The 24,070-nt window shown below is 46.4% G+C and overlaps 1 protein-coding gene across 9 annotated transcripts in view; it reads left to right on the plus strand.

The window, feature by feature from the left end:
- The first annotated feature begins 1,708 nt into the window (after positions 1 to 1,708).
- REEP1 (receptor accessory protein 1) overlaps positions 1,709 to 24,070 on the plus strand; it is a 124,068-nt gene continuing 101,706 nt past the window's right edge. For all 9 annotated transcript variants that reach the window (XM_065526856.1, XM_065526860.1, XM_065526857.1 and 6 more), the window contains exon 1: positions 1,709 to 1,852. In XM_065526856.1, coding sequence (XP_065382928.1) covers positions 1,821 to 1,852 — 32 coding nt within the window. In that variant the 5' untranslated portion in view covers positions 1,709 to 1,820. The remainder of the gene's footprint in view (positions 1,853 to 24,070) is intronic.

A 24,070-nucleotide genomic window follows, 5' to 3' on the forward strand; every position in this document is an offset into this window, starting at 1 on the left:
AGCAAAGGACAGGGCACCAAGAGCACCACGCAGAACCTAAGCTATTGGAGGGTGGGAAAAGCAGCAGCAGAGCCAAGGAGTAGAGGACAAAGCGTTTCCAGTGTAACAGAATAATGTACCATCTGAGGCCGGGTCTAGGGTGAGCAGAGTGAGGTGCTCAGTGACGGTGCAACATGTAAGAGGTGCCATAAAACTCAGCAATTAGGCCGGGCGCGGTGGCTCAAGCCTGTAATCCCAGCACTTTGGGAGGCCGAGACGGGCCGATCACGAGGTCAGGAGATCCAGACCATCCTGGCTAACACGGTGAAACCCCGTCTCTACTAAAAAATACAAAAAACTAGCCGGGCGAGGTGGCAGAAGCCTGTAGTTCCAGCTACTAGGGAGGCTGAGGCAGGAGAATGACGTAAACCCGGGAGGAGGAGCTTGCAGTGAGCTGAGATCCGGTCACTGCACTCCAGCCTGGGCGACAGAGCGAGCCTCTATCTCAAAAAAAAAAAAAAAAAAAAAAAAATAATAATAATAATAATAATAATCCAGCAATTAAGATACATAATAGGGCCTGGCGCGGGAGCTCACTTCTGTAATCCCAGCACTTTGGGAGGCCGAGGCGGGCAGATCACGAGGTCAGGAGTTTGAGACCAGTCTGGCCAACATAGTGAAACTCCATCTCTACTAAAAATACAAAAATTAGCTGGGCGTGGTGGCGCGCGCCTGTAATCCCAGCTACTCATGAGGCTGAGGCAGGAGAATCACTTGAACCCGGGAGGCGGAGCTTGCAGTGAGCCGAGATCAGGCCACTGCACCCCAGAGCGAGACTCCGTCTCATAAAAAAAAACAAAAAACAAAAAAAAAGGTAATAGTTAATACGGTATTTTAAAAAATACGTAAAAATGTTTATATAGGGTGCACAAGTTCCCTTTTGCCTAAGACTTCAATGTGGCTCAGCGGGACACCGGTGCTATGCAATCGCGGCTTCTAGTCTCCTCCTAGGACCAGGAGCAGCCCCCAAGGAAAGGCCTTCCCTAGGAACAGGCAGCCCTTCAGCCCAGCCTTGAAGAAGGAGCTGAATCAAATCAAGGCAGGACGATGAGGCGTGGCGTGTACAGACAGGGAAAAAAGAAACAGCAAATATTTGAGTCCAAGATGCCCGGAGGGAAAAGAGCTAGAGGACTATTTGGGGGAATGGTCTTGGCAACACGGTTCTAGGCAGGTACCACGATGATATAGGGACTCCGTAGAATTTTAAATAGGGAGGCAAGCGCCCAGGTTTGTTTTTTATGCAGAAAGTGCTTAGCAGGGGACAGTCTGAAGACGTTAGGTCTGGATCCAGGTAAACCCTTTATGAGGCTAACGCACTATTTGAATGAGGGATGACAGCATCCCACCTAGACAGGTGCAGACAGATTCCCGAGGTCCAAGTTCGGACCTCAGTTTCCCTGCTGGAACGCTGAGGGTCCCTGCCCTGCAAACGGGGCCGCCGCAGGGCTCCCTTGGCGGGGCCGGTGCCCTGGGGCGCGCGCAGGACCCGCCCGCCTTCAGCTGGGGGCCCGGGCGAGCGGGGCGGGGCGGGCCCGCGGGTGCCCTGACCGGCTCACCGCCCAATCGCTGCGGGCCCGCGGAGCCCCAGGGGGCTGGGGCCGCAGCAGCCGCCAGAACGTGCCGCGGCTGCGCCAACGCGCGAACGCCGGGCAGGGCGGCGGGCGCGCTCAGTCTGCCGGCGGCAGCCGTGAGCGGACAGACGTGCCGGGAGCGTCGCAGCCGCCCGCGCCGCCCGCAGCCTAGCCGAGCCGCGCCGCCCGGGCCTCGCCCGCCCTCCCGCCATGGTGTCATGGATCATCTCCAGGCTGGTGGTGTAAGTGGCCTTCTCCCGCGCGCCCCTCCGTCCCCTGCCTCCCCGCCCCCGGCCCCAGGCTGCGCGCGCCCCTGCAGCGCCCGGCCCCAGTGGCTCCGGCTATTAATACCCGGCGCAGCTAAATTTAGCAGGTACAGTAGCCGCCGAGGACGCCTGCCGGCGGACGGGCGGCGCAGGACGCGGCTGCTGCCCAGGAGGCAGCAGGCGCTGGCGGCCGCTTGCGGGGGGCTGGGCCGGGACAGCGAGGGCTGGGGCGCGCGGGGGTTCCTTGGGAGCTGCGTCTCGCCGTGCCCCGGCCGCTTTGTTCCCCAGCTCCGTCGATTTGCAGAGGCCCCGAATGGGCGCGCCGCGGGGACACGCGTCTCTCTCCTTTGGGAGAAATGTGAGGTCGCCCGGCGCCGCGGTCCGCCGCCCAGCTTTTGTTAGGTGGAAAGGACAGCGCAGACGAGCCAGGGGCGCTGCCTGGAGGGTCAGCGCGGAAAGTGGGGAGAGACAGAGGCGGGACTCCCAGTGGGGTTGGAAAAATCCTCCTTTTTTGGTGTCTACATCGACAGCGGTAAAGGCAGGTGGGACATGGGAAGACGCATATGAATCTTGGAGTAGACGCCTGGAGCCCTCGGCTCCGACTCTTTTTGCAGGGGTTTGAGAGACAGGGGCGGGTACCTCCGGGAGTGCACGGGAAATTTTCAAGTGACAGCCACCCGGATGGTGGCGATGACACCTCCCAGGCCTTGCAGGAGAGCGCAGAGTCATCTGGGGTGAGGTCTGTGTGAAGTCGTTGGGGGTGGGCGTGGGGGCCGATTTTCCCTTTCAAGCCCCAGGACCCGTAGGCGTTTGAAGAGCTTCCCCGGTGGATTTATTCTCCTTTGGAGATAGACGTGGCTGTTCCAGTCCCTGTTCTTCCCTAACCGTCCTGGCCTGAGTCAGAACAGATTTGCCACCTGCTCTAGCTAGCAGGGGCTGAAATGGGTGTGGGGATTCTAAGGCAGGGAGGAGGGTGGCAAGCACCTCGGGCTTTTTCTTTGTCTGAGAACGCGGGACTCTGGACCCCAGTGATTTTGCACCATCACTCCCCACGTTTTGAAACACCTCCCATCTCCCGTCCCTTCTTTACTGATTTTCCCTTCCGAAGTGGATCTCAGCATTGTCTCCTGCCACCGTTCAGGGCTTTCCTCCCAAAGCCAGTGTCTGTGTCTCTCAGCCCCCAAGTCATTTCGTGAAGGCCTCGCCACAGCTGTTCCTGACTGTGGGGGGTTTGCACTGCATCTTGAGGTGGCACGTTAAACATTTGGAAGATTTCTGCCGGCAGAGCTGACGTGAATAATACAGGGAAGTGGCTGACACGCCTTGCCCTGCCTCATGCCTGACCAACACTGTCTTGCCATCAGGGTGGTGGTTCCTCTCTGGGATCGATATTGCCAGTGGCTTCTGGGGAGCCCTCAGGGTGGGGCTGGAGAGTTGCGTTGGCCTGGCTGGTGGGCTCTCTATAGGTCCTGCTGGGCTGGAAGTGAGGGCATCGGGTCCTGGGTCATGTGACTATGATTAGTTTTATTAGCACCTCCATCCCCCCACCACTTTTTTTTTTCGTTTTTGTTTTTGACTCACTCTGTCCCCCAGGCTGGAGAGTGCAGTGGCACAGTCTCGGCTCACTGCAGCCTTAGCCTCCTGGGTTCAAGCGATTCTTCTGCCTCAGCCTCCCAAATAGCTGGGATTACAGGCGCTCGCCACCATACCCAGCTAATTTTTGTATTTTTAGTAGAGATGGGGTTTCACCATGTTGACCAGGCTGGTCTTGAACTCCTGACCTAGTGATCTGCCCGCTCCGGCCTCCCAAAGTGCTGGGATTACAGGCGTAAGCCACCGTACCCAGCCCCTCCCCCTTTTTTACAACGGGCAACTGATGAGGGTGGAGAGGAGAGGCATACATTTGGGAGGTGTCTCAGGGATGTGCTGTTGCTTTCTAAAACAACCACACTCCCCAGAACCGAGACTTCAGAGAATTTAAATTATCTGTGGCCAGCATTCTGTGGCCTAAGGAGAGTTGATGGGATTTGAGATTGTTATTTCCACCATCAAGTCCAAAAGCTCAGGGATAGCACTTATCCCCCAGTCCCTAATTCGCTGTAGAAACCCAGCATGAGCATATTGATTATGAATTATGAACATCATTTTAAATAAGCAATCCCTGTTCGGTGAAGACAATATTTGTTCATTACGGGAAAATTAGAAAAGATAAACTGAAAAATCATCCACATTTCCACCACACAGAGATAACTAATAATAATAATGGAGGGCATATTCTTCAAGAAATTTTCCTGTATACATATACGTACATATATTTATAATTCAAGGATATTATTGATTCAGCCCAATATTCTACACTCCACACACCTTGAGGAACTTCTTATCAAGAGGAGGAATACTGTGTTTGGAGTCAGAATACCCGTGGTTCAAATCCCAGTTTTGCCTCTTGCTAGAAGATCCCAGTTCACAACTCAGATCACAGCAGATGCTAATCCGCAGCTAGTTCACCTCATGTTGCTGTTGCAAAGATTTCCATGACACTTGATATCAAGTTGCCAAGCACCACGGAGAGCACTAAATCAATGATAAGTCCCTCCTTCTGTCCTCCCCGGGAACCCTGTGAGAGGTTATCAGGGGCTCTCAGACTTAATTTACTCCTGTGGGTTTCAAACTGGGTTCCCTGAGGGCCACCCAGCCTGAGCAGATGGGCTCTGGGCTCCTCATCCCTGATTCAACCCAAGCAGTTGCCTTTTTGTTTGTCTTATATATTGGGGTTCTAGATAAAATACAGTTCAGAAAAATATATGTATTTTACTGCTAATAAAAACAACTGATCTAGTCCTCCCCCTCATCTGTAAAACTGCAGAGGAAATGTGCCTTGCCCAAGGACACAAGATGAGCTGGTAAAGAAAACAGGCTCTGGATTTTTAGTCCAGTCCAGTGCTTTTTCCACCTTCACTCCCCACTGCCAGTTGAAAAACTGATCTCTTTCAAGCTCCCTAGACCTCTAGCATGGGAGCATCCTATGGTTTTATCTGCAAGTCGCGTTTTGTGTAAGCAGTCTTTTTATGGTTTTGTAAGCCTCTGTCACATCAACGAACATGTAAGGAAGACCTATCACTGTGTTCTGAGGATAGAGAGGGAGTGTCTTCCTGTCTTTGTGTGGTCCCAACCATCCAACCAGAGGTATCACGACAAGCTGATGGCCTCCAGGGACAGCCAACCAGTGCTTGTGGATGTCTCTGCTGCTACTGGCCATGAGCATTTTGAAGAAAGTGATTGTGGCTTGTTTCCCTTTACAACCTCTTTTCCCCTGCCATGGGTCTTTCACGAAGTACCTGGCACCTGAATGCACTGAGTGAAGGTTGGTTGTGTTGAAGGAAATCCCAAGCCCTGGGGACAAGCAGAGTGGCTGACTAGTGCTGTCCCCTGGGGACAGAGGTCAGCAGGCATCAAGATAGGCTTGTGCCCACAGGCAAGGCTCTTAGAATGAGGACCAGTTTGAGATGCTTCTTTCTTGCTAGCTCTCTTTCTCCTAACTTCCTTGGCTCAGCCTGTAAATAATTAAGGAAGAAATACTTAGTGCAATAGCACTCAGAACCTGGTTGATACCTTCATAGGACACAGGGACTTATTTAGGACTTGCCTGCTTGCCTCCTTTCATTATCTTTACACACAACTCAAGGTCTAGGCATGAATGAATTTCAAACTGGGGAGAGCATATTTTTGTGCACCCTTTTGGAGGGGGGACACAACGTTGCTGTGTCACTTCTTGGAAGACTATGCCATTTTGAAGCATTATTCTAAGGAGCAGATATTGCCTCATTGTCTTGGCCAAGGCCCAGAACGTTGGCTGAACAGATCAAGAGCTTCTCACCCCTTATGGGATTAGTAGACTAAAACCCCAACTCACTACGTGGGGAAAAGAGAGTTCTAAGTCCACAAAATTTTCTGAATAACTAACGGCTGTGCAGAAAACATTTTATTTCCACACAGCACATTTTAAAAAATATTAGTTTTTAGAAAATACAGTGTGATGATCAAGACAGAGTCTTAGTTTGATAGGTTGAAGATCTGGCTAAGTTCTAGGACTGGGATTTGGAGCATGAAGTCTGTCCTGGGTCAGGGATATGAAAATGGATGGGGCTGGGAGGAATGTGGATTGTCCTCAAGATGTTCCCCAACTGTTGCAAAACAAATGGAAAAAAAAAGAAAAGATTGTAAATCCTTAAATATAAGCTAGCCTTTCTTTGGGGCCTGCTTTTAAAATGTGGCATGCAGGAAACTGATTCAGTTAATGGCGGGTTCCAGTTAGTTGAGGATTGATTTCCTGGCACCGTGCCGTAGTGCACTGTGGGAGCTGGGTAAATGTTTCCGTTGAATTGTGAAAGGAAAGATGTTGGGCTAGTAGGCAGCAGACATGGGTTCTAGTCCCAGTGCTGACCTGAGCCACTGCCACAGTGCTAAGGCTGACTCCCACCCACCTGGGCCAGCTCCCTGTCTAAGAGACAGGTTTCTGGCCACAGTCACCCTGCAGGTCCTTGGAGCTCCAGGAGTCAGTGTTCCTCTAGGTCCCTTCCTTCCCCAGCTGGCCTGTATGCATCATGTTTATTTATAAACAGGAGGAGTATCCTCAAGGAAGTGAAGAATACCAGCTTAGATTTCTCTGCTGTGGAGCTGCCCTGTTTCTTTGTTTGCTAACCCTGCCTACCTGCTGAGAAGTAGCTTTCATGCACTTCTTCCCGCTGTGTCTTATTTGAGGTTAGCTGACAAGGGAGGGTCTCACCTGGTTATTACTGGGTCAGTCTCCCCACTTCCTTCTGAAGCCAGCTATCTTTTTTGGAGGGTGTATTATGTCAGGGGAGGAGGAGCCCTGGGGAGAATGAGGGAAGTGGGAGTCAGGCCCTCTTTGGCCACTTAGTGAGGCTGCTGTTTTGTGTACATGTGAGTGTATGTGAATGAGTGTGTGTGTGTGTGTGTTTCCAGGGAAGTCCGGGAGGCTAGGGAAAGGAGAGACACGGCAGTGCAGCAGCCATAGCACGTGATACCTTTGGAATTTCACTGCCAGGGATGAGCCACACACATGCCCAGCTGGTTACCAGAATTCTTAGTCTGGGGGAGTGTTTCCAACCCCCAACAAGAAGTAAGGGAGGGTGCACTTGGGCACTAAGGATGTTTTCCTCTCGATTCTAGGACTTGGGAAGGGAATTGGGATTCTTGAGGAACTGGAAGTTGGATCATTATATTCAGAGTATTTATTCTGAATTTTCAGATCTCATCTGTCTTTATATGGAAGCACATTATTTTCACTTTGGGTTTTTTAAGTCACACCGGGGCTTCCCTGGGAATTCAGGGAAAGAGGAAATATAGATCAAGGACCAACTTGAAATATAGATCAAGGAAATATAGATCAAGGACCCCCACACAGTAGGGATTTCAGAAGGAGTCTTGCAAGGTAATTTGGTATAGGCCTTCAAGCATGCGTGGGTACCCAGACCAGGGATGGCAAGTGAGGTTCATCTCTTTTGATTAATGTGAGGCTGCCTAGGACACTGTCTTGAGGAGCAAGAAGCTGAGTTGGGCTCAGTGGGGAAGGAGTCCTAAGACTGCTTTATGCAGGGAAGATGGTGATGCGGCACACGTGTTGGTTCAGTATTTGCTCTTCCGGACTTAGCTTATTCCTGATCAGAAAAGGTTTGCCCCATTGTCAGATTTACTGGATTAGTAAACAGAGAGCATCTGTTATTTGAGTTAACATCTCCTCCTGACATCCCATCTCTCCCTCTCCCTGTGGCCTTGTCAGTCACCTGGCAGTTCTAGGACAAAGGTGCCTCCTGTTGCCACTGTAGGGAGCTGTCCAGCCTAGCTGTCTTGCCTTGCTTCTCTTTCTTCTTAGGACTATCATGCATAGCGTATACTACATTCCCTCCCCATTTTTTTTTTCCTTTCACTGATCACATCTCAGTTAAAGTCTGCCTTAGACATTCTCCTGCATACTAATGTGTGTATATCCTTCCCTCCTCTTTGTATGGGACTCTGGATAGTACTTTGGGCTGCAAAACTAGTTTTCCATTCCCTTCTGGTAACATGCTCCATCCTGCCTCCCTCCACTCAGCCACAAAAGTCAGCATGTGACCCAGGGCTAGATATGCATTTCCCTGGGCACGGACATTGGTCCAGAGGTGGGCAGGTGACTCAAACTGAGATCCTTCCCCAGGGTTTCTTGATTTGGAGCTGCGGGAGAATAGCCTTGCCTATGGGGCCCAGAGTTGGAAAGATATGAAGTTAGGGCTGAGGCATCTAAACCCCCTGGCATACGTGGAGAAAGTCCATAAGCAAAAGTGGAGAATATAGCAAAGCAAAAATAAATGGAGATGAGACTTGGGTGAGAGAAAGAGGCTGGCACAAGAGAGTCTTGGTTTTGGTGGCTCAGGCCCCAGTTCCTACAGCTGCTTTTTTGATGCCATGAGCTGTCCCATATCCTAGAATGAAAACTTTAAATGGTGCTTATAATCAATTAAATATTTGTTGTTAGGATGGACTAGAGCATGCTGCAGTAACAACTCCTAAATCCCAGTGGCTCAAGAAAATAAAGATTTATTTCTTGCTTTCTGCAGCCTGTTCACTGTGGGTTGGCAGGGGTACTCTGCTCATCATATTCACTCAGAGTCCCAGGCTGCCTGGGTTTCCTTTGTCTTATCATTATAAGACATCAGGATTCTGGCTGGGCACAGTGGCTCACCATGTAATCCTAGCACTTTGGGAGGCAGAGGTGGACAGATCACTTGAGCCCAGGAGTTTGAGACCAGCCTGGGCAATATGGCAAAACCCCATCTCTACAAAAAAAAAAATACAAAAATTAGCTGGGCATGGTGGTGTGCACCTGTGGTCCCAGCTACTTGGAGGATGAGGTGGGAGGATCACTTGAGCCCGGGAGCTAGAGGTTGCAGTGAGCCAAGATCACGCCATTGCACTGAGCCTGAGAAACAGAGTGATACCCTGTCTCAAACACACACACACACACACACACACACACACACGCACACACACATACCACAGTTCACTGTGGTAGGGAGAGAAAAATAGAGAGTCACACACTGGCTCATAAGTACCTGCCCCTGGAGATGATAACTTGCCATTTCTGCTCACATGTCATTGGCCAAACCTGAATTCAAAGTGGGTGGGGAATTACACTCCTCACTAAAGAACAGCCCTAATGACCACCATATATGTTGAGTGAATGACTCCTAGCCAGCTTTGCAAACCTAGATATGTCCTTGGCATAATACGGTATTGTGAAACTGGGAGAATCCTGACATAACTCCTTCAATCTCTACACTGGAAATATCTCTCTCACTTCCCTTTTAGTCCCTTTATTCTGTTTGTGAGTCAAGAAAGGAGGTCTTAAGTCTGAGGAGAAATTAGCAATTACAAAGAACTGATGCCATTCCATAGCTAAAACCTTGGAAGGTGCCCTCTGGCTTTCACTACACTCTCCATATGTGTCTCTACCTTTCTCCATGAAACCTCCCTTAGGTCCCCTAACCAAGAAAGATTTCTGTCCTATGGGTCCCCAGAGTGGCATTGTCACTTTGTTCCTGGTGCTGTGGTGGTCTAGTGCATTGATATCCCCTTACAGACCACATCTGCTTCGTTTCCCTCACAGTTTCTTATATGCAGTAGGTGCCCAGCGAGTGTGTGTTGGATGGTGAATGAGTCAGGACCTCACTCCTCAGAGTGTGGTCTGTGCACCAGCAGCATTGGCATTACTGGAGTAGTTAGGAATGCAGAGTCCCAGGCCTAGTGAATCTGCATTTTAACAAGATCCCCATAAAACCTGAGAAGGGCTGAGTCAGGAGACAGGGTGCCATCATGTCCCCTGTGAATTGAAAAGAGATGGACTTGCCTGAGGTTCTCATTATTGCCTGTGGACCTGGGGCCCGAGATTCAATCGCAAGCCACCATTTGTGCTAAACTGTGGTTCATGCTTTCTGGTTCTGAGAGGTTCTGACCCCAACTTTTTATGATGAGTTCTAAATAGCATGCCTGGACTCGGTCAACCCAGTGCCCAACCAAGAACCTTTTGATATGGACAGGAGGCAGGGAAATACTGGGTAGAAGAGGGCAGTTCCCTGGCAAAGGCCCCACCCTCAAGCCTGGAAACTGCGGCCCTAAATGAGAACAGTTATCCCTGTTTTCCTGCCCAAATGTTGCTTTTTCCAAAACCACTCTGGCCCGTCACACTCCGCATCCCGTACCCACAAAAACCCCAAACTCCACTGGCAGAGAAGCAGAGTGGTGTGGCAGAGGAGAGAAGAGAAGCATCGGAACGTTGAGAGGAGTTTGGCCAGGGATGGCCGCACTCCAGGGGAAGATTATCTTCCTGCTGTATCCCCTTTCCAGCTCCCCATCTTGCTAAGAGCCACCTCCATCACTCAATAAGATCTCTGCATTCACCATCCTTCAAGTCTGTGTGACCTGATTCTTCCTGGATACTGGACAAGAACAGGGTGCCAAGAGGGCAGGGTGTAAAAGACTGTCACCGTGACTCTCCACTGAGCTGGTTAACAGCCATCTGCAGATGGCAACTGCTAAAACAGCATTAATTGTAACACACCCCTAGACGCTGCCAGGGAACTAGAGCCCAAAAGTGCTCACCCCAGCCTTGGCACCCTCTCACCTGCATGCTTCCCCTCCTGCAAGGGGTTTGAGCACTGCAGGCCGAGTCAGCAAGCCACACCCCTGTCACAAGTCCCACAGAGGGGTCAAGGGAGTCCTCCTGTTTCTCCTGTTTCACTTCCTTTTTTTTTTTTTTCTTCTTTTTTAAGATGGAGTCTTACTCTGTCGCCAGGCTGGAGTGCCACCATCTCGGCTCACGGCAATCTCCGCCTCCCGGGTTCGAGCAATTCCCCTGCCTCAGCCTCCCGAGTAGCTGGGACTAAGGGTGCACACCACCACACCTAGCTAATTTTTTGTATTTTAGTAGAGACGGGGTTTCACCATGTTGGCCAGGATGGTCTCGATCTCCTGACCTCATGATTCCTCACCTCGGCCTCCCAAAGTGCTGGGATTACAGGCATGAGTCACTGGGCCCAGCCTCCTGTCTTACTTTCACAGATGGGCTGCCTAATTGTGATCAGTGTAAAATTTAGTCTTGTCACAACTGGGGCTTACACTGCCAAAGCTATGCCTGTCAGACAGAATATTGGGCTGAGTGGGTCATGCTGCTCAGAGGAGAGGGAATACAACCTGTCTTGAAAAAGAGGCTGGTGAGCCCGGCCAGCTGATGCTGGAGATTCACGTTGAATTTCCAGAACATGCGAAGACTTTTTCTCATGAGCACGTGAGGTTGAGAACCACGAGTCCACATGTGCCCCTCCTGAGGGAGTTGCAGGATCCAGCAGTATCTGTGCATACTTCAGGCTGCATGTTGTGGAATCCAGGCTTTTTCAGCAAGTTCTCCTAGCTCTGCCTTTAAAATACTCGCCTGTCTACCCATGACTCCCGCCTCCACCACTGCCACCAACCAAATACTGTTGCTCTCCTGGACCATTGAAAACCCTCCTGACTGTTTTCTCTGCTTCTATTCCTGTCCCTCCAGTGATCTCATTAAAATGTTAGATAGGGCCGGGCGCGGTGGCTAACGCCTGTAATCCCAGCACTTTGGGAGGCTGAGGCGGGCGGGCAGATCATGAGATCAGGAGATCGAGACCATCCTGGCTAACACGGTGAAACCCCGTCTCTACGAAAATACAAAAAATTAGCTGGGTGAGGTGGCGGGCGCCTATAGTCCCAGCTACTTGGGAGGCTGAGGCAGGAGAATGGTGTGAACCTGGAAGGCAGAGCTTGTGGTGAGCCGAGATCGTGCCATTGCACTCCAGCCTGGGTGACAGAGGGAGACTCCGTCTCCAAAAAAAAAAAAAAAAAAAAAAACAGTAAGATAGGCCATCTTTCCCATACTGTTTAAAAACTGCTCCATCTCACTAAGAGTAAAACTCAAACTCCTTACCATTGTCAACAACACTCAACAAGGTCTGGCTTCTGCCTATCTCTGACCTTACCTGGCAGTGGCCTCCCCTCTCTCACTCGGCTCTAGCCTCCTCACTATTCTTAGAAGGTGGCAAACTTGTCCCATCCAGCAACCTTTGCACATACATATATTAATAATATATATCATTTCTATAATAGAGCTACCAGTTAGAGACCTAGAATAAGTTTTTTTAAATAAAAAAAAGAAATAAAGCAAAGAACTGAAAATAAAAGAAAACAGCATAACCTGGGGGAGAGAAATAGGCCCATGTGGAAAAGAAGCACTTCTGGAAGTAAAACATAAAGTGTTGACATTAAAAATCCAATGAATAGGTTAAAACGGTGAAGGATTGAATACCAAGAAGGTGGTGTTTTTCACACTGCGTCTTAGAGCTAGAAGGAGTCTTGGTGATGTCATGCCCTTGTTCGACAGACAAGGAAGATGGGGACCCACAGAGATAGGTGATCTGTCAAAATCACTAGCCTAATTGGCTAGGCCAAGACTTAAGGCCAGGTGTCCATGTTCTGAAAATGTTTTAATGTGGGAAAGAGAGCAAGCTTGTTTTATATGGTTAGAGAATTGGACTAGAACTAGTGGGTGGCTAGAAGACAAATTTTTGGCTTTTTGGAAGGAAAAGGTTTCCAGTAGTTGGCACTGACAGCACTGGGCTGCCTTGTGAGGCAGGGAGCTCCTGGCTCTCAACCCTAAAACTGTCCAACCCTAAAACTTTATGATTTTTTTTTTTTTTTTTTTTTTGAGATGGAGTTTTGCTCTTGTTGCCCAGGCTGGATTGTAATGGCATGATCTTGGCTCAGTGTTACTTCTGCCTCCCAGGTTCAAGCGATTCTCCTGCCTCAGCCTCCTGAGTAGCTGGGATTAAAGGCATGCACCACCATGCCTGGCCAATTTTGTATTTTTAATAGAGATGGGGTTTCACCATTTTGGTCAGGCTGGTCTTGAACTCCTGACCTCAGGTGATCTGCCCACCTTGGCCTCCCAAGGTGCTGGGATTACAGGCGTGAGCCACCATGCCTGACCAAAACTTTATGATTTTAATCTTTTCCTTATACTGGTTGAGGAAGAGAGAGAGAAGAGCCATTAAAAATATTTCCTTTTTCAGTGATTAGGACTTCTATCCTTGCTCAAGATTGATTGATTGATTGATTCATAGCTTGGTCAATTTATTCATTGATGTACTGCTCATTTTTTTTGACCATTTGATGCATGCCAGGCACCAGGGATATAAAGATGTATAAGTTCTGATTCCATCTTTGAGAAGTTTATGAGGTCATATAGCCAGTCACTGGGAAACTGGGACTTGAGTTCAAGTGTCCCTCTGCCTGCCCAGTGCTGTTTCCATTGGGTGGACATTTTGTGGGTGTGTGTGTGAATGACTTGTCTGGCTTTGGTTGGAAATTGTGGGGATAAACCCTTCCAGCAGGGGAAGTGGTACATCTTACATATGAAGGAATTAAACCACTGCTTCGTCTTCCTACCGGGGGGACACTGTGGCATTCAATGTTGGAGAGAAGAGAAGGCAGAGGACATGTGCTAAGTGGAAAACAATCTGAGACAAAGAGGTGAGTGAAGTCAAACATCCTTTCCCACTGTATTAGTCTATGATTGCTGCTGTAACAGGTAACCATGAATTTAGTGGTTTAAAACAACAGAGGTTGTTCTCTTGCAGTTCTGGAAGTCAGAAGTCTGAAATGACTCTTTTGGAGCTAAAATCAAGATGTTGGCAAGGCTGATTCCTTGTGGAAGTCCCAGGGGACACTCCATTCCTTGCTTCTTCCAGCTTCTGGTGGCTGCCAGCATTCCTCGTGGCTACATTACTCTAGTCTCTGCTTCTGTTCTGCCCTTCCATCTTCCTCTTAGGACACTTGTGATTACATTTAATCACAAATCAAATAGGGCCCACTTGAATAATCAAGGATAATCTCCCCATCTCAAAAGCCTTAATTTAATTCTACCTGCAAAGTCCCTTTTGCCTTATAAGGTAACAGTCACAGGTTTTAGGAATTAGGACCTGGATATCTGCAGGCCATTACTCAGCTGACCACACCCAAGATCACAGTTCTTACAGCCTCCAGACTGAGGGGAGTTCATCTAAGAAAAACCTAAAAAGGGGGAAACACACAAGGGAACACTTTGATGTTCTAATGTCTTTATTTTTATTTATTTATTTACTTTTTATGTATTTTTTTTTTCTCTGTTTTTTTGAGACAGAGTCTTGCTCAGTCGCCCAGGCTGGAGTGCAGTGGCACGATCTCGGCTCACTACAAACTCTGCCTCCTGGGTTCACGTCATTCTTCTGCCTCACCCTCCCAAGTAGCTGGGAATACAGGTGCCCACCACCATGCCTGGCTAATTTTTTTTATTTTTTCTTTTTAGTGGAGACGGGGTTTCACTGTGTTAGCCAGGATGATCTCGATCTCCTGACCTCGTGATCCTCCCGCCTTGGCCTCCCAAAGTGCTGGGATTACAGGCGTGAGCCACTGCGCCCGGCCATTTTAATTTTGTTTTAGAAGACAGGATCTCATCCTGTTGCCCAGATTGGAGTACAGTGGTGACATCATAGCTCACTTCAGCCTTGAACTCCTGTCTTCCAGCAATCCTCTTACCTCAGCCTCCCAGGTTGCTGGGATTATAGGTGTGAGCCACTGCACCTGGCTTCTAACATCTTATTTTGTCTTGGTTTCTGGGCTCTCCGTGATTTGCAAAAAGTAATAAATGAGTCAATAGAAAAGACTATTTGTAAAGAAAAGGTGGTTAGGGGATAATGGATAATAGTACAGTGAACACTCATTTACTCATCGCCAGTTTAAGAACTAGAACACTACCTTCATTGTATGAATATACCATAATGTAACCTATCAAGCGAACTCTTGATGAATGTTTCGGTTGTTCTAGATTTTTCTTTTGCACTCTCTCCGAAAGAGCACTACAGTGAGCATTCTTGTGTGTTTCCTGGTGTACCTTTGCACAGGTTTTGTTAGGGTTAGTCTGGCTGAGGCAGAAGATAATTGCATCTTCTACTTGACCAAATAACCTAAATTAAGTTTCCATAGAAAAAGGGGCCTATCCTGGGGCTTTTTATCCTGTACTGTTGATCACTTTGACCGACCCTGCACTGACACCACACTGTCGTAATTACCGTAGCTTGACAAAAATTCTTGATGTGCTCCACCATTTGTTCTTCATAAACTGTTCTCCAAAACTGTTTTCTTTCAGCAGTGGATGCTATTCCATTTGCACCACGTCTTTACCATCACTTGATATTCTCACACTTTAGAATTTTTGCCAGTCTGATGGGTACCAAATGGAATCTCTTTATGGATTTAATTTGCATTTTCCTGAACACTCCTGAGACTGAGCATCTTTTCATATGTTTATTGGCCATTCATGTTCTCTCTTCTGTGAAGTGCCTGCTCAAGTCTTGCCAGTTTTTCTCTTGTCCTTATCTTATTGATTAGTGGGAGTTCTTTAACTCTTCTGGGTGCTAAACTTCTGTCATTTATGTGTTACAAATGTCTTCTCCCAGTGTGTGATTTATTTTATCATCTCTTTTATAGTCTATGTTGATAACCAGAAGTTCTTAATATTAATGCAATAGACATCATTTTTTTCACTTATAGTTTGTGCTTTTTGTGTCCTAGGAAAATAAAATTGTGAAATTATTCTTCCATATTGCTCCTAGCAGTTTTCTAGTTTTTCTGTTCACATTTAATTTCTTAATCTATCTTGAGTTGATTTTTATATATGATGTGAAGCAGCAGTCTAATTTTTTTTCTTTTTTTCTTTTTTTTTTTTCACATGAAAAGCCAGTTATCCTGGCTCTATATATTCAAAAGTTCATGCTTTCTCTTCAGACCTGCAATGCCCAGCCCTGTCATAAAGTGAGTTTCTATAATGTGCAGGCCTGTTTCTGGACTCTTCATTCCGTACCATTGAATAGTTCGTCTGCCTGCCGTAGTACCACGCTGTGTTAGTTACCAGAACTTTATGAAAAATCTTGATCTCTGGCATGGCAAGTTCCCCACCTTGTTCTCCTTCAAGAGTGCTTTAGTGCAGTAGTACCCAACCTTTTTGGCACCAGGGACTGGTTTCATAGAAGACAATTTTTCCATGGATGGGCATTGGGGGGCAGTTTTAGGATGAAACTGTTCCACGTCAGATCATCAGGCATTAGTTAGATTCTCATAAGGAGGTGTGCAACCTAGGTCTCTCGCATGCGCAGTTCACAATAGGATTCGTGCTCCTATGAGAATCTAATGCCGCTGCTGATCTGACAGGAGGTGGAGCTCAGGTGGTAATGCTGCTGCTCACCTCCTGCTGTGCGGCCAGGTTCCTAACAGACCACAGACCGGTCTCCAGTCTCCATCCCTGTCTGCAGCCCAGGGGTTGGGGGCCCTGCCTTAGTGCTTTCCTCTCCCATAATACATATTTAGAATTAGCTTAGAGTTATGTGTTATTGCACATACACAAGCACACAAATCTGTTGTGATTTTGATCGGTTGAATGTATGAAACAATAGAATATTGATTTTCTTCATTTATTTTTAATTTTTGGAGACAGAGTCTGGTTCTGTTGCCAAGGCGGAGTGCAGTGGCACAATCATGGCACACTGCAGTCTTGACCTCCTGGGTGCAAGAGGTTCTCCTGCCTTGGCTCAGCTTCCCAAGTAGCTGGGACCACAGGTGTGTGCCACTGTGCCTGGCTAATTTTTGAATTTTTTGTAGAGACATTGTCTCACTATGTTCTCACTATGTTGTCCATGCTAGTCTGGAACTCCTGAGCTTAAGCAATTCTCCCACCTCCACCTGGTCTCCCAGGTGTGAGGCCTTTTATTTTTTTAAGACAGCATCTCACTCTGTTGCGCAGGCTGAAGTGCAGTGGTGAGTGCAGTGGTGAGTGCACTGCAGCCTCAGATTCCTGAGCTTAAGGGATCCTTCTGGTCTCAGCCTCTCGAGTAGTTATGACTATAGGTGTTCACCACCATGCCCAGATAATTAAAAAAAAATTGGGGGCCAGGTGCAGTGGCTCATGCTTGTAATCCTAGCACTTTGGGAGGCTGAGGCAGGTGGATTCCTTGAGTCCAGAAGTTCGAGACCAGCCTGGACAACGTGCTGAAAACCTGTCTCTACCAAAATAAATACAAAAATTAGCCAGGCGTGGTGGCGCACACCTGTGGTCCCAGTTACTTGGGAGGCTGAGCCAGGGCAGGAGAATCTCTTGCACCCAGGAGGTCAAGAGTAGCTGTGGTCCCAGCTACTCAGGAGGCTGAGGTGGAAGGACTGCTTAAACTCAGGAAGTCAAGGCTGCAGTGAGCCGTGATGGTGCCACTGCATTCCAGCCTGGGTGACAGAGCAAGACTCTCAAAAAAACATTTTTTTATTTTTAGAGACAGGTTCTGTCTCTGTTGCCCAGGCTGGTCTCTAACTCCTGACCTCAAGCAGTCCTCCTACCTCGGCCTCCCAAAGTGCTGGGGTTACCGACATGAGCCACCATGCCTGGCTAATATTGATGTTCTTTTTTTTTTTTTTTTTTTTGACACAGAGTCTCGCTCTGTCGCCCAGGCTGGAGTGCAATGGCACGGTCTTGGCTCACAGCAACCTCTGCCTCCCGGGTTCATGCCATTCTCCTGCCTCAGCCTCCCAAGTAGCTGGGACTACAGGCACCTGCCACCATGCCCAGCTAATTATTTTGTATTTTTAGCAGAGACAGGGTTTCACCATGTTAGCCAGGATGGTCTTGATCTTCTGACCTCATGATCTGCCTGCCTTAACCTCCCAAAAGTACTGGGATTACAGGCGTGAGCCATCACACCCAGCAGATGTTCTTAATATGTTTGTTGCACTCCATAAATATGGTGTCTGCCTTTATTTATTTGGGTCTTCTTTAATGACTTTCAATAAAATTTTGTAATTTTGCTATAAATGTCATACACATCATTTGTTAGATTTATTCCCAGGTATTTGATATTTGTTGATGCCATTGTATTTATTATCTTAATAAAATTTCATCTTCCAACTGTTGGAAGAATACAACCTTGCTTACCTATAGATTCTTTTTGGTTTTCCAGATAACTAGTCATGTCATTTGAGAATAGTGCAACATTATGCCTTTCTGGTCATTATTCTTTTTTATTTCCCCATTTTGCCCTGGTTTGGATTCCCAGTGCATGATGACTAAAATTCGTGAGGCAGATACTCATCTTGTTCCCGACTTAAAAAGGAATGCTTCAACATTTTCCTACAAAGTATCATGCTTGCTGTAGGGTTTTCAGAAATATACTTTGTTACTCTCAAGTGATAGTTTGCTAAGAGTTTTAATAATGAATGATTTATTTATTTATTTTTTGAGATGGAGTCTCGCTCTGTCACTCAGGCTGGAGTGCAGTGGTGTGATCTCCGCTCACTGCAAGCTCCACCGCCTCCTGGCTTCACACCATTCTCCTGCCTCAGCCTCCCGAGTAGCTGGGACTACAGGCGCCCGCCACCACGCCCGGCTAATTTTTTTGTATTTTTAGTAGAGACGGGGTTTCACTATGTTAGCCAGGATGGTCTCGATCTCCTGACCTCATGATCCTCCCGCCTTGGCCTCCCGAAGTGCTGGGATTATAGGCGTGAGCCACCGCGCCCGGCCAATTAATGATATTATATTTTATCTAATGCTTTCATTGAGACGATGTTTTCTTTTTGGTCTTTAGTCTAAGTGGTAAATTGCATTAATTAATTTTACCATTAAACCAAACTTACCTTCCTGGATAAACCCAATTTGGTCATAAAGTTATTTTTGCTTTTTTCTAGTTAAAATGATCCTGGAGGAGATTCGCTAATATTTAGGATTTTTTTAAAGCCAAGTTTGTGAGTGGTATTGGCTATGTCATTTTTGTATGGTTTTGGTATCAAGATTGTGCTAGCCTCATAAACTAAGTTGGGGGTGTCTCATCTTTTTCTACACTCTGAGATAGTGTGTGTAATATTGGATGTCTTTCTTAAAAGGTTAGTAGAATTTGCCCATAAAATCCTCAGAGCCAGGGGCTTTTTCAACAGGAAGATTTTAAACTACTGATTCAATTTATTTAATGGTTATAGGTTTATTCGATCTTTTTGGATCAATATTATTTTAGGACTTAATTCATTTCTGTAATTTTTCAAATTTATTTACAGTTAACAATATTGCTTCTGCACCCTATTCCTTCTCCCCTCTTCTTCTAGCACTCTCATTAGACATGTGTTAGATGTTCCTACTCTGTCTTTCAAGTCTCTTCACTTTGGCCTGGTACAGTGGCTCACACCTGTAATCCCAGCACTTTGGGAGGCCGAGGTGGGCAGATCACCTGAGCTCAGGAGTTTGAGACCAGCCTGGTCAACATGGCAAAACCCTGTCTCTACAAAATACAAAAATTAGCCAGACTTGGTGGCAGGCACCTGTAATCCCAGCTACTCAGGAGGCCGAGGCAGGAGAATCGCTTGAACCCAGGAGGCAGTGGTTGCAGTGAGCCAAGATCATGCCACTGCACTCCAGCCCAGGCAACAAGAGTGAAACCATCTAAAAAAAAAAAGTCTCTTCATTTCTTATTTCTGATTTCTTTTTCTGTCATTGCTGCATTATGAATAATTGTGTGCACATCTGACTCTTTAGCCATGTCTAATCAGCTGCTAAACATATTCGTTGATTTACAATTTTTTAATTATTAGATTCTAGAAATTCTATTTAGTTCTGTTTCAAAACTGGCCATATTTTATGATGTCTGTTCCTTCTACATCTTTTAAATTCCTTTTCATTCCTTTAAACATATTAAACATATTTATGTTATGTTCGGAGTCTGATAATTCTAGCATCTAAACTATTTTTCAGGGGCAATTTAGATCTGTTTTTTCTGGTGGCTCCCAATCAAGGTGCGTTATGTGTTTTGTAATTTTTTCTTTTTTTTTTTTTCACTGTGAGCTTGTATTCCTTGGGATTTTATATGTAGGAATTCTTTAGGCCTGGGTCAAAGGTGAATTCTTCCAGAGAAGATTTGCATTTGCTTCGGTTAGGTGTCTAGGGAGACTACCAATATTGGACTACTGAAAAGTAATTTCTTGAGATTTTAAAATTTTGACCACGTGGGTAGTGTAAATTTGGGCTGCAAACTTATGTGAGGGTGAGGTTAATGGTTACAAGTTTTCAGGGGAAATACGGTTTCCTCCTCACCTGCTGCCATGACTAGAGAATGGGTGTTTTTACTTTAACCTTTAGCGATTGCAGCAGGCTTCTCTCTCTTTGCGCTTTTACTGATGACGCAGTGCTTTGGGGTCTGAATTAGTTTCCCAGTGCTGCTGGCACACAGTGCCACAAACTGCGTGGCTTAAACTGACAAAAATTTATTCTCTCACAGTTCTGCAGACTGGAAGTCTTAAATCGGGGTGTACCATGCTCTCTCTGAAGGCTGTAGAGAAGAATCTGTTCCCTGCCTTTCTCTTAGCTTCTGGAGGTTGTCAGCAAGCCGCGCCCTTTTTTGGCTTGTAAACGCATCACTTTAATCTCTGCCTCGGTTGTCACATGGTGTTCTCCCTGTGTCTGTCTCTTTTCCTCTTTTATAAGGGCATTAGTCATATTGGAGTAGGGGCTACCCTAACCTAATGATCTCACCTTAGCTTGGTTATATCTGAAAAGACCCTTTTCTTTTTCTTTTCTTTTCTTCTTTGGCAGAGTCTCACTTTGTTGCCCAGGCTGGAGTGCAGTGGACGATCTTGGCTCACTGCAACCATTGCCTCCTGGGTTCAAGTGATTCTCATACCTCAGCCTTCCAAGTAGCTGGAACCACAGGTGCCACCACCATGCCCAGCTAATTTTTGTACTTTTAGTAGAGATGAGGTTTTGCCATGTTGGCCAGGCTGGTCTCGAATTCCTGGCCTCAAGTGATCTGTCCATCTCGGCCTCCCAAAGTGCTGGGAGTACAGGCGTGAGCCACTGTGCCTGGCCAAGACCCTATTTTTAAGTAAGATCACATTCACAGGTATTGGGGGTTAGGACTTCAATGTATCTTTTTGAGCAACAATTTAATCCATACCATGGTCCAAGCTATATAGAAGGATGCCCTGGGTCAGTGTTACTCAAAATGTGGTCTGGGGACCATACCATTACCTCACCTAGGAGTTTAATAGAACTATAAACTCTCAGCCTCGCCTCCTCCAGACCTACTGAATGAGAATACCTGAGGTTAGGGCCCAGGAATCTGTGTGTTAATATACTCTCCAGGCTATCTTATGCAGGCTGAAGTTTAAGAAGCGTTGCCCTAGACTATGTCTCCTGTACTTGACACTCTGTCAAGCCCTGTAATTTGAAATTCAATGCTTCAGTTAGCAAGCGCCCTTAATTTACCTTTCTAGGGTTCCACTTTGACTTTGCTTTTGGCCTCTAAAGCATTTTACACTGATATCGAATATCAATATGTTTACAAATATTATTCATATTGATTGCACTTTTTGTTTTGTTTGGAAACCCGTATAAAAGTTGAAAGAACAGTATGATAAATACTTGCATTATTCTTATCTTGGCACATCCACTCCATCTTTTTTTATATAAATACAAACGTTTCCCTCTTGTCTAACCATCTGAAAGGAGGCTGCAGACATCATGCTACCTCACCCCAAATACTAAAGTGTGTCACTCAAGGACAAGATTACTCTTCTATACCAGTGGTTCTCAAACTTGTAGTTCTTGGCCGGGTGCAGTGGCTCACGCCTGTAATCCCAGCACTTTGGAATGCCAAGGCAATTGGATCACCTGAAGTCAGGAGATTGAGACCAGCCTGGCCAACATGGTGAAACCCCGTCTCTACTAAAAATACAAAAATTAGCAAGGCGTGGTGGTGGGCACCTGTAATCCCAGCTACTTGGGAGGCTAAGGCAGAAAATTGCTGAACCCAGGAGGCGGAGGTTGCAGTGAGCCGAGATCACGCCACTGCGCTCCAGCCTGGGCGACAGAGTGAGACTCCGTCTCAGAAAAAAAACAAAAACAGAAAACAACTTTTTCCAGAAAAAAGGCAAAAAAAAAAAAAAAAAAAAGTCAAGAGAGTACTATACACTTTTATAAGTCTTTTTTGTATCAAGGTTAATTTCAATGTGGAATCTGAAACCTTATTAGTGGGGGTTGGTCTACCTTATAGTTTGGATCTTTTCTGTATGATTTTTTAGCATTATGCGTTGGTCATTTGGAAACTGTTGGTTCACCAAATAGATGCAGATCTTCAAATGTTGGCACATTTTGTTATATTAGATCCAAAATCCATATGCGTTAATATCACTGTTGATTTCATCAGAAACGCCTTCAAATATTGGGATACTGTTAAGTTAATGGTAGTGGATAAAAATGTCCAAAATTCTAATTTTTGCATGAAAATCTCAAATCTTATAATTGGCAACAAATACTACTTGTTTTTTCTGATGATATCAATCATTTTTCTAGAAAAGGATTGCAAGATGCCCAGGTCTGAATAACTGTAGTTCATCAGTCATCCAAATAACAGTGGTGTTCCATGAAAAAAGGGGATAATTCAGCACACAACTCAATGACACAAGTGCTTTTCCTCTAGACAATCATCATATTTTAGTATGCAGCAGAAACACTGTATGAGTGCTTCTTATTTCATCAGAATGATAAGAACATCTGTACTCAAGGGTCTGGATTTAATGAAAATGATGATTTTGACTATATCATCTATGACATTCTTAAATGGAACAGGATTTTTTTTCCCTGTTATATTGTGGTGAAGAACACAGTGATGACAGGTGGAGTATGGTGCTATTGCCCTGATTCATGCAACGTACTAGCAGCAGTTTTACCTTTCATTGGATTTGCACCATAGTGAAAACGCAAATGTCTTGGTAATATTGTTGAAATTGTTTTGACCTCATGGACTCTCTGAAGGGGTTTTAGGGATCCCCTGAAAGGGTCTTGAGAATCCCCTAGGAGTCTGTAGATTATACTTTAAGAATAACTCACTGTTCTGTACCGTCAAAAACCATTACCACCCTAAGAAATTCAACTCTAATTCCACACCTTTATCCAACATGAGGCCCATACTCAGATTAACCCGAATTTGTAAAAAATCCTTTGTTGATTTGTTTTGTTTTGTTTTGTTTTTTTCCTGTTTCTATTTGGATGCAATTAGAGTTCACACATTGAATTTGGCTGTTACGTCTTTTGACAAACCTGGAACAGTTGCCCCGATTTATTGAAGAGTCCAGGTTGGCTGTGTGGAGAGTGTTCTGCATGTGTCAGACTCGTCCTAATGATTAGACCCAGGTCTGACAATTGTGGCAACTCCACCACGTTGATGAGGAGGTGCATCCTCGACCGCCTCCTATCAGGAGGTCAGGGTGTCAGACGGTCTCACATTTGGTGATGCCAAACTCGACCACTTGGTAAAAGATTTACAATTCCCTTGCATCCAGAATTTTTCATTGTTTTCAGTAGGACGGTAAGTCAGGGTATTTTGTCTGATATTGCTGGAAACCATGGTCTCCTTTTGATTTTTTTTTTTTTTTTTTTTTTTTTTTTGAGGTGGAGTTTCACTTTTGTCGCCCAGGCTGGAGTGCGATGGCACAATCTCGGCCCACTGCAACCTCCACTTCCTGGGTTCAAATGATTCTCTTGCCTCAGCCTCCTGAGTAGCTGGGATTACAAGCAAGCACCACCACGCCCAGCTAATTTTTATGTTTTTAGTAGAGACAGGGTTTCACCATGTTGGCCAGGCTGGTCTCGAACTCCTGACCTCAGGTGATCTGCCTGCATCGGCCTCCCAAAGTGCTGGAATTACAGACCTGAGCCACCACGCCTGGCCCTTTTGATTTTTTTTTTTTTTTTTTTTTTTTTTTTTTGAGACAGAGTTTCGTTCTTGTTGCGCAGGCTGGAGTGCAATGACGCGATCTTGGTTCACTGCAACCTCCGCCTCTGGGTTCAAGTGATTCTCCTACCTCAGCCTCCCAAGTAGCTGGGATTACAGGCACCCACCACCACACCCAGCTAATTTGTTTTTTTTTTTTTTTTTTTTTTTTTGTATTTTTAGTAGAGATAGGGTTTCACCATGTTGGCTAGGCTGGTCTTGAACTCCTGACCTCAGTTGATCTGCCTGCCTCAGCCTCCCAAAGTGCTAGGATTACAGGCTT

This window comes from Macaca fascicularis, chromosome 13, assembly GCF_037993035.2.
Source record: "Macaca fascicularis isolate 582-1 chromosome 13, T2T-MFA8v1.1".
NCBI lineage: Eukaryota > Metazoa > Chordata > Mammalia > Primates > Cercopithecidae > Macaca > Macaca fascicularis.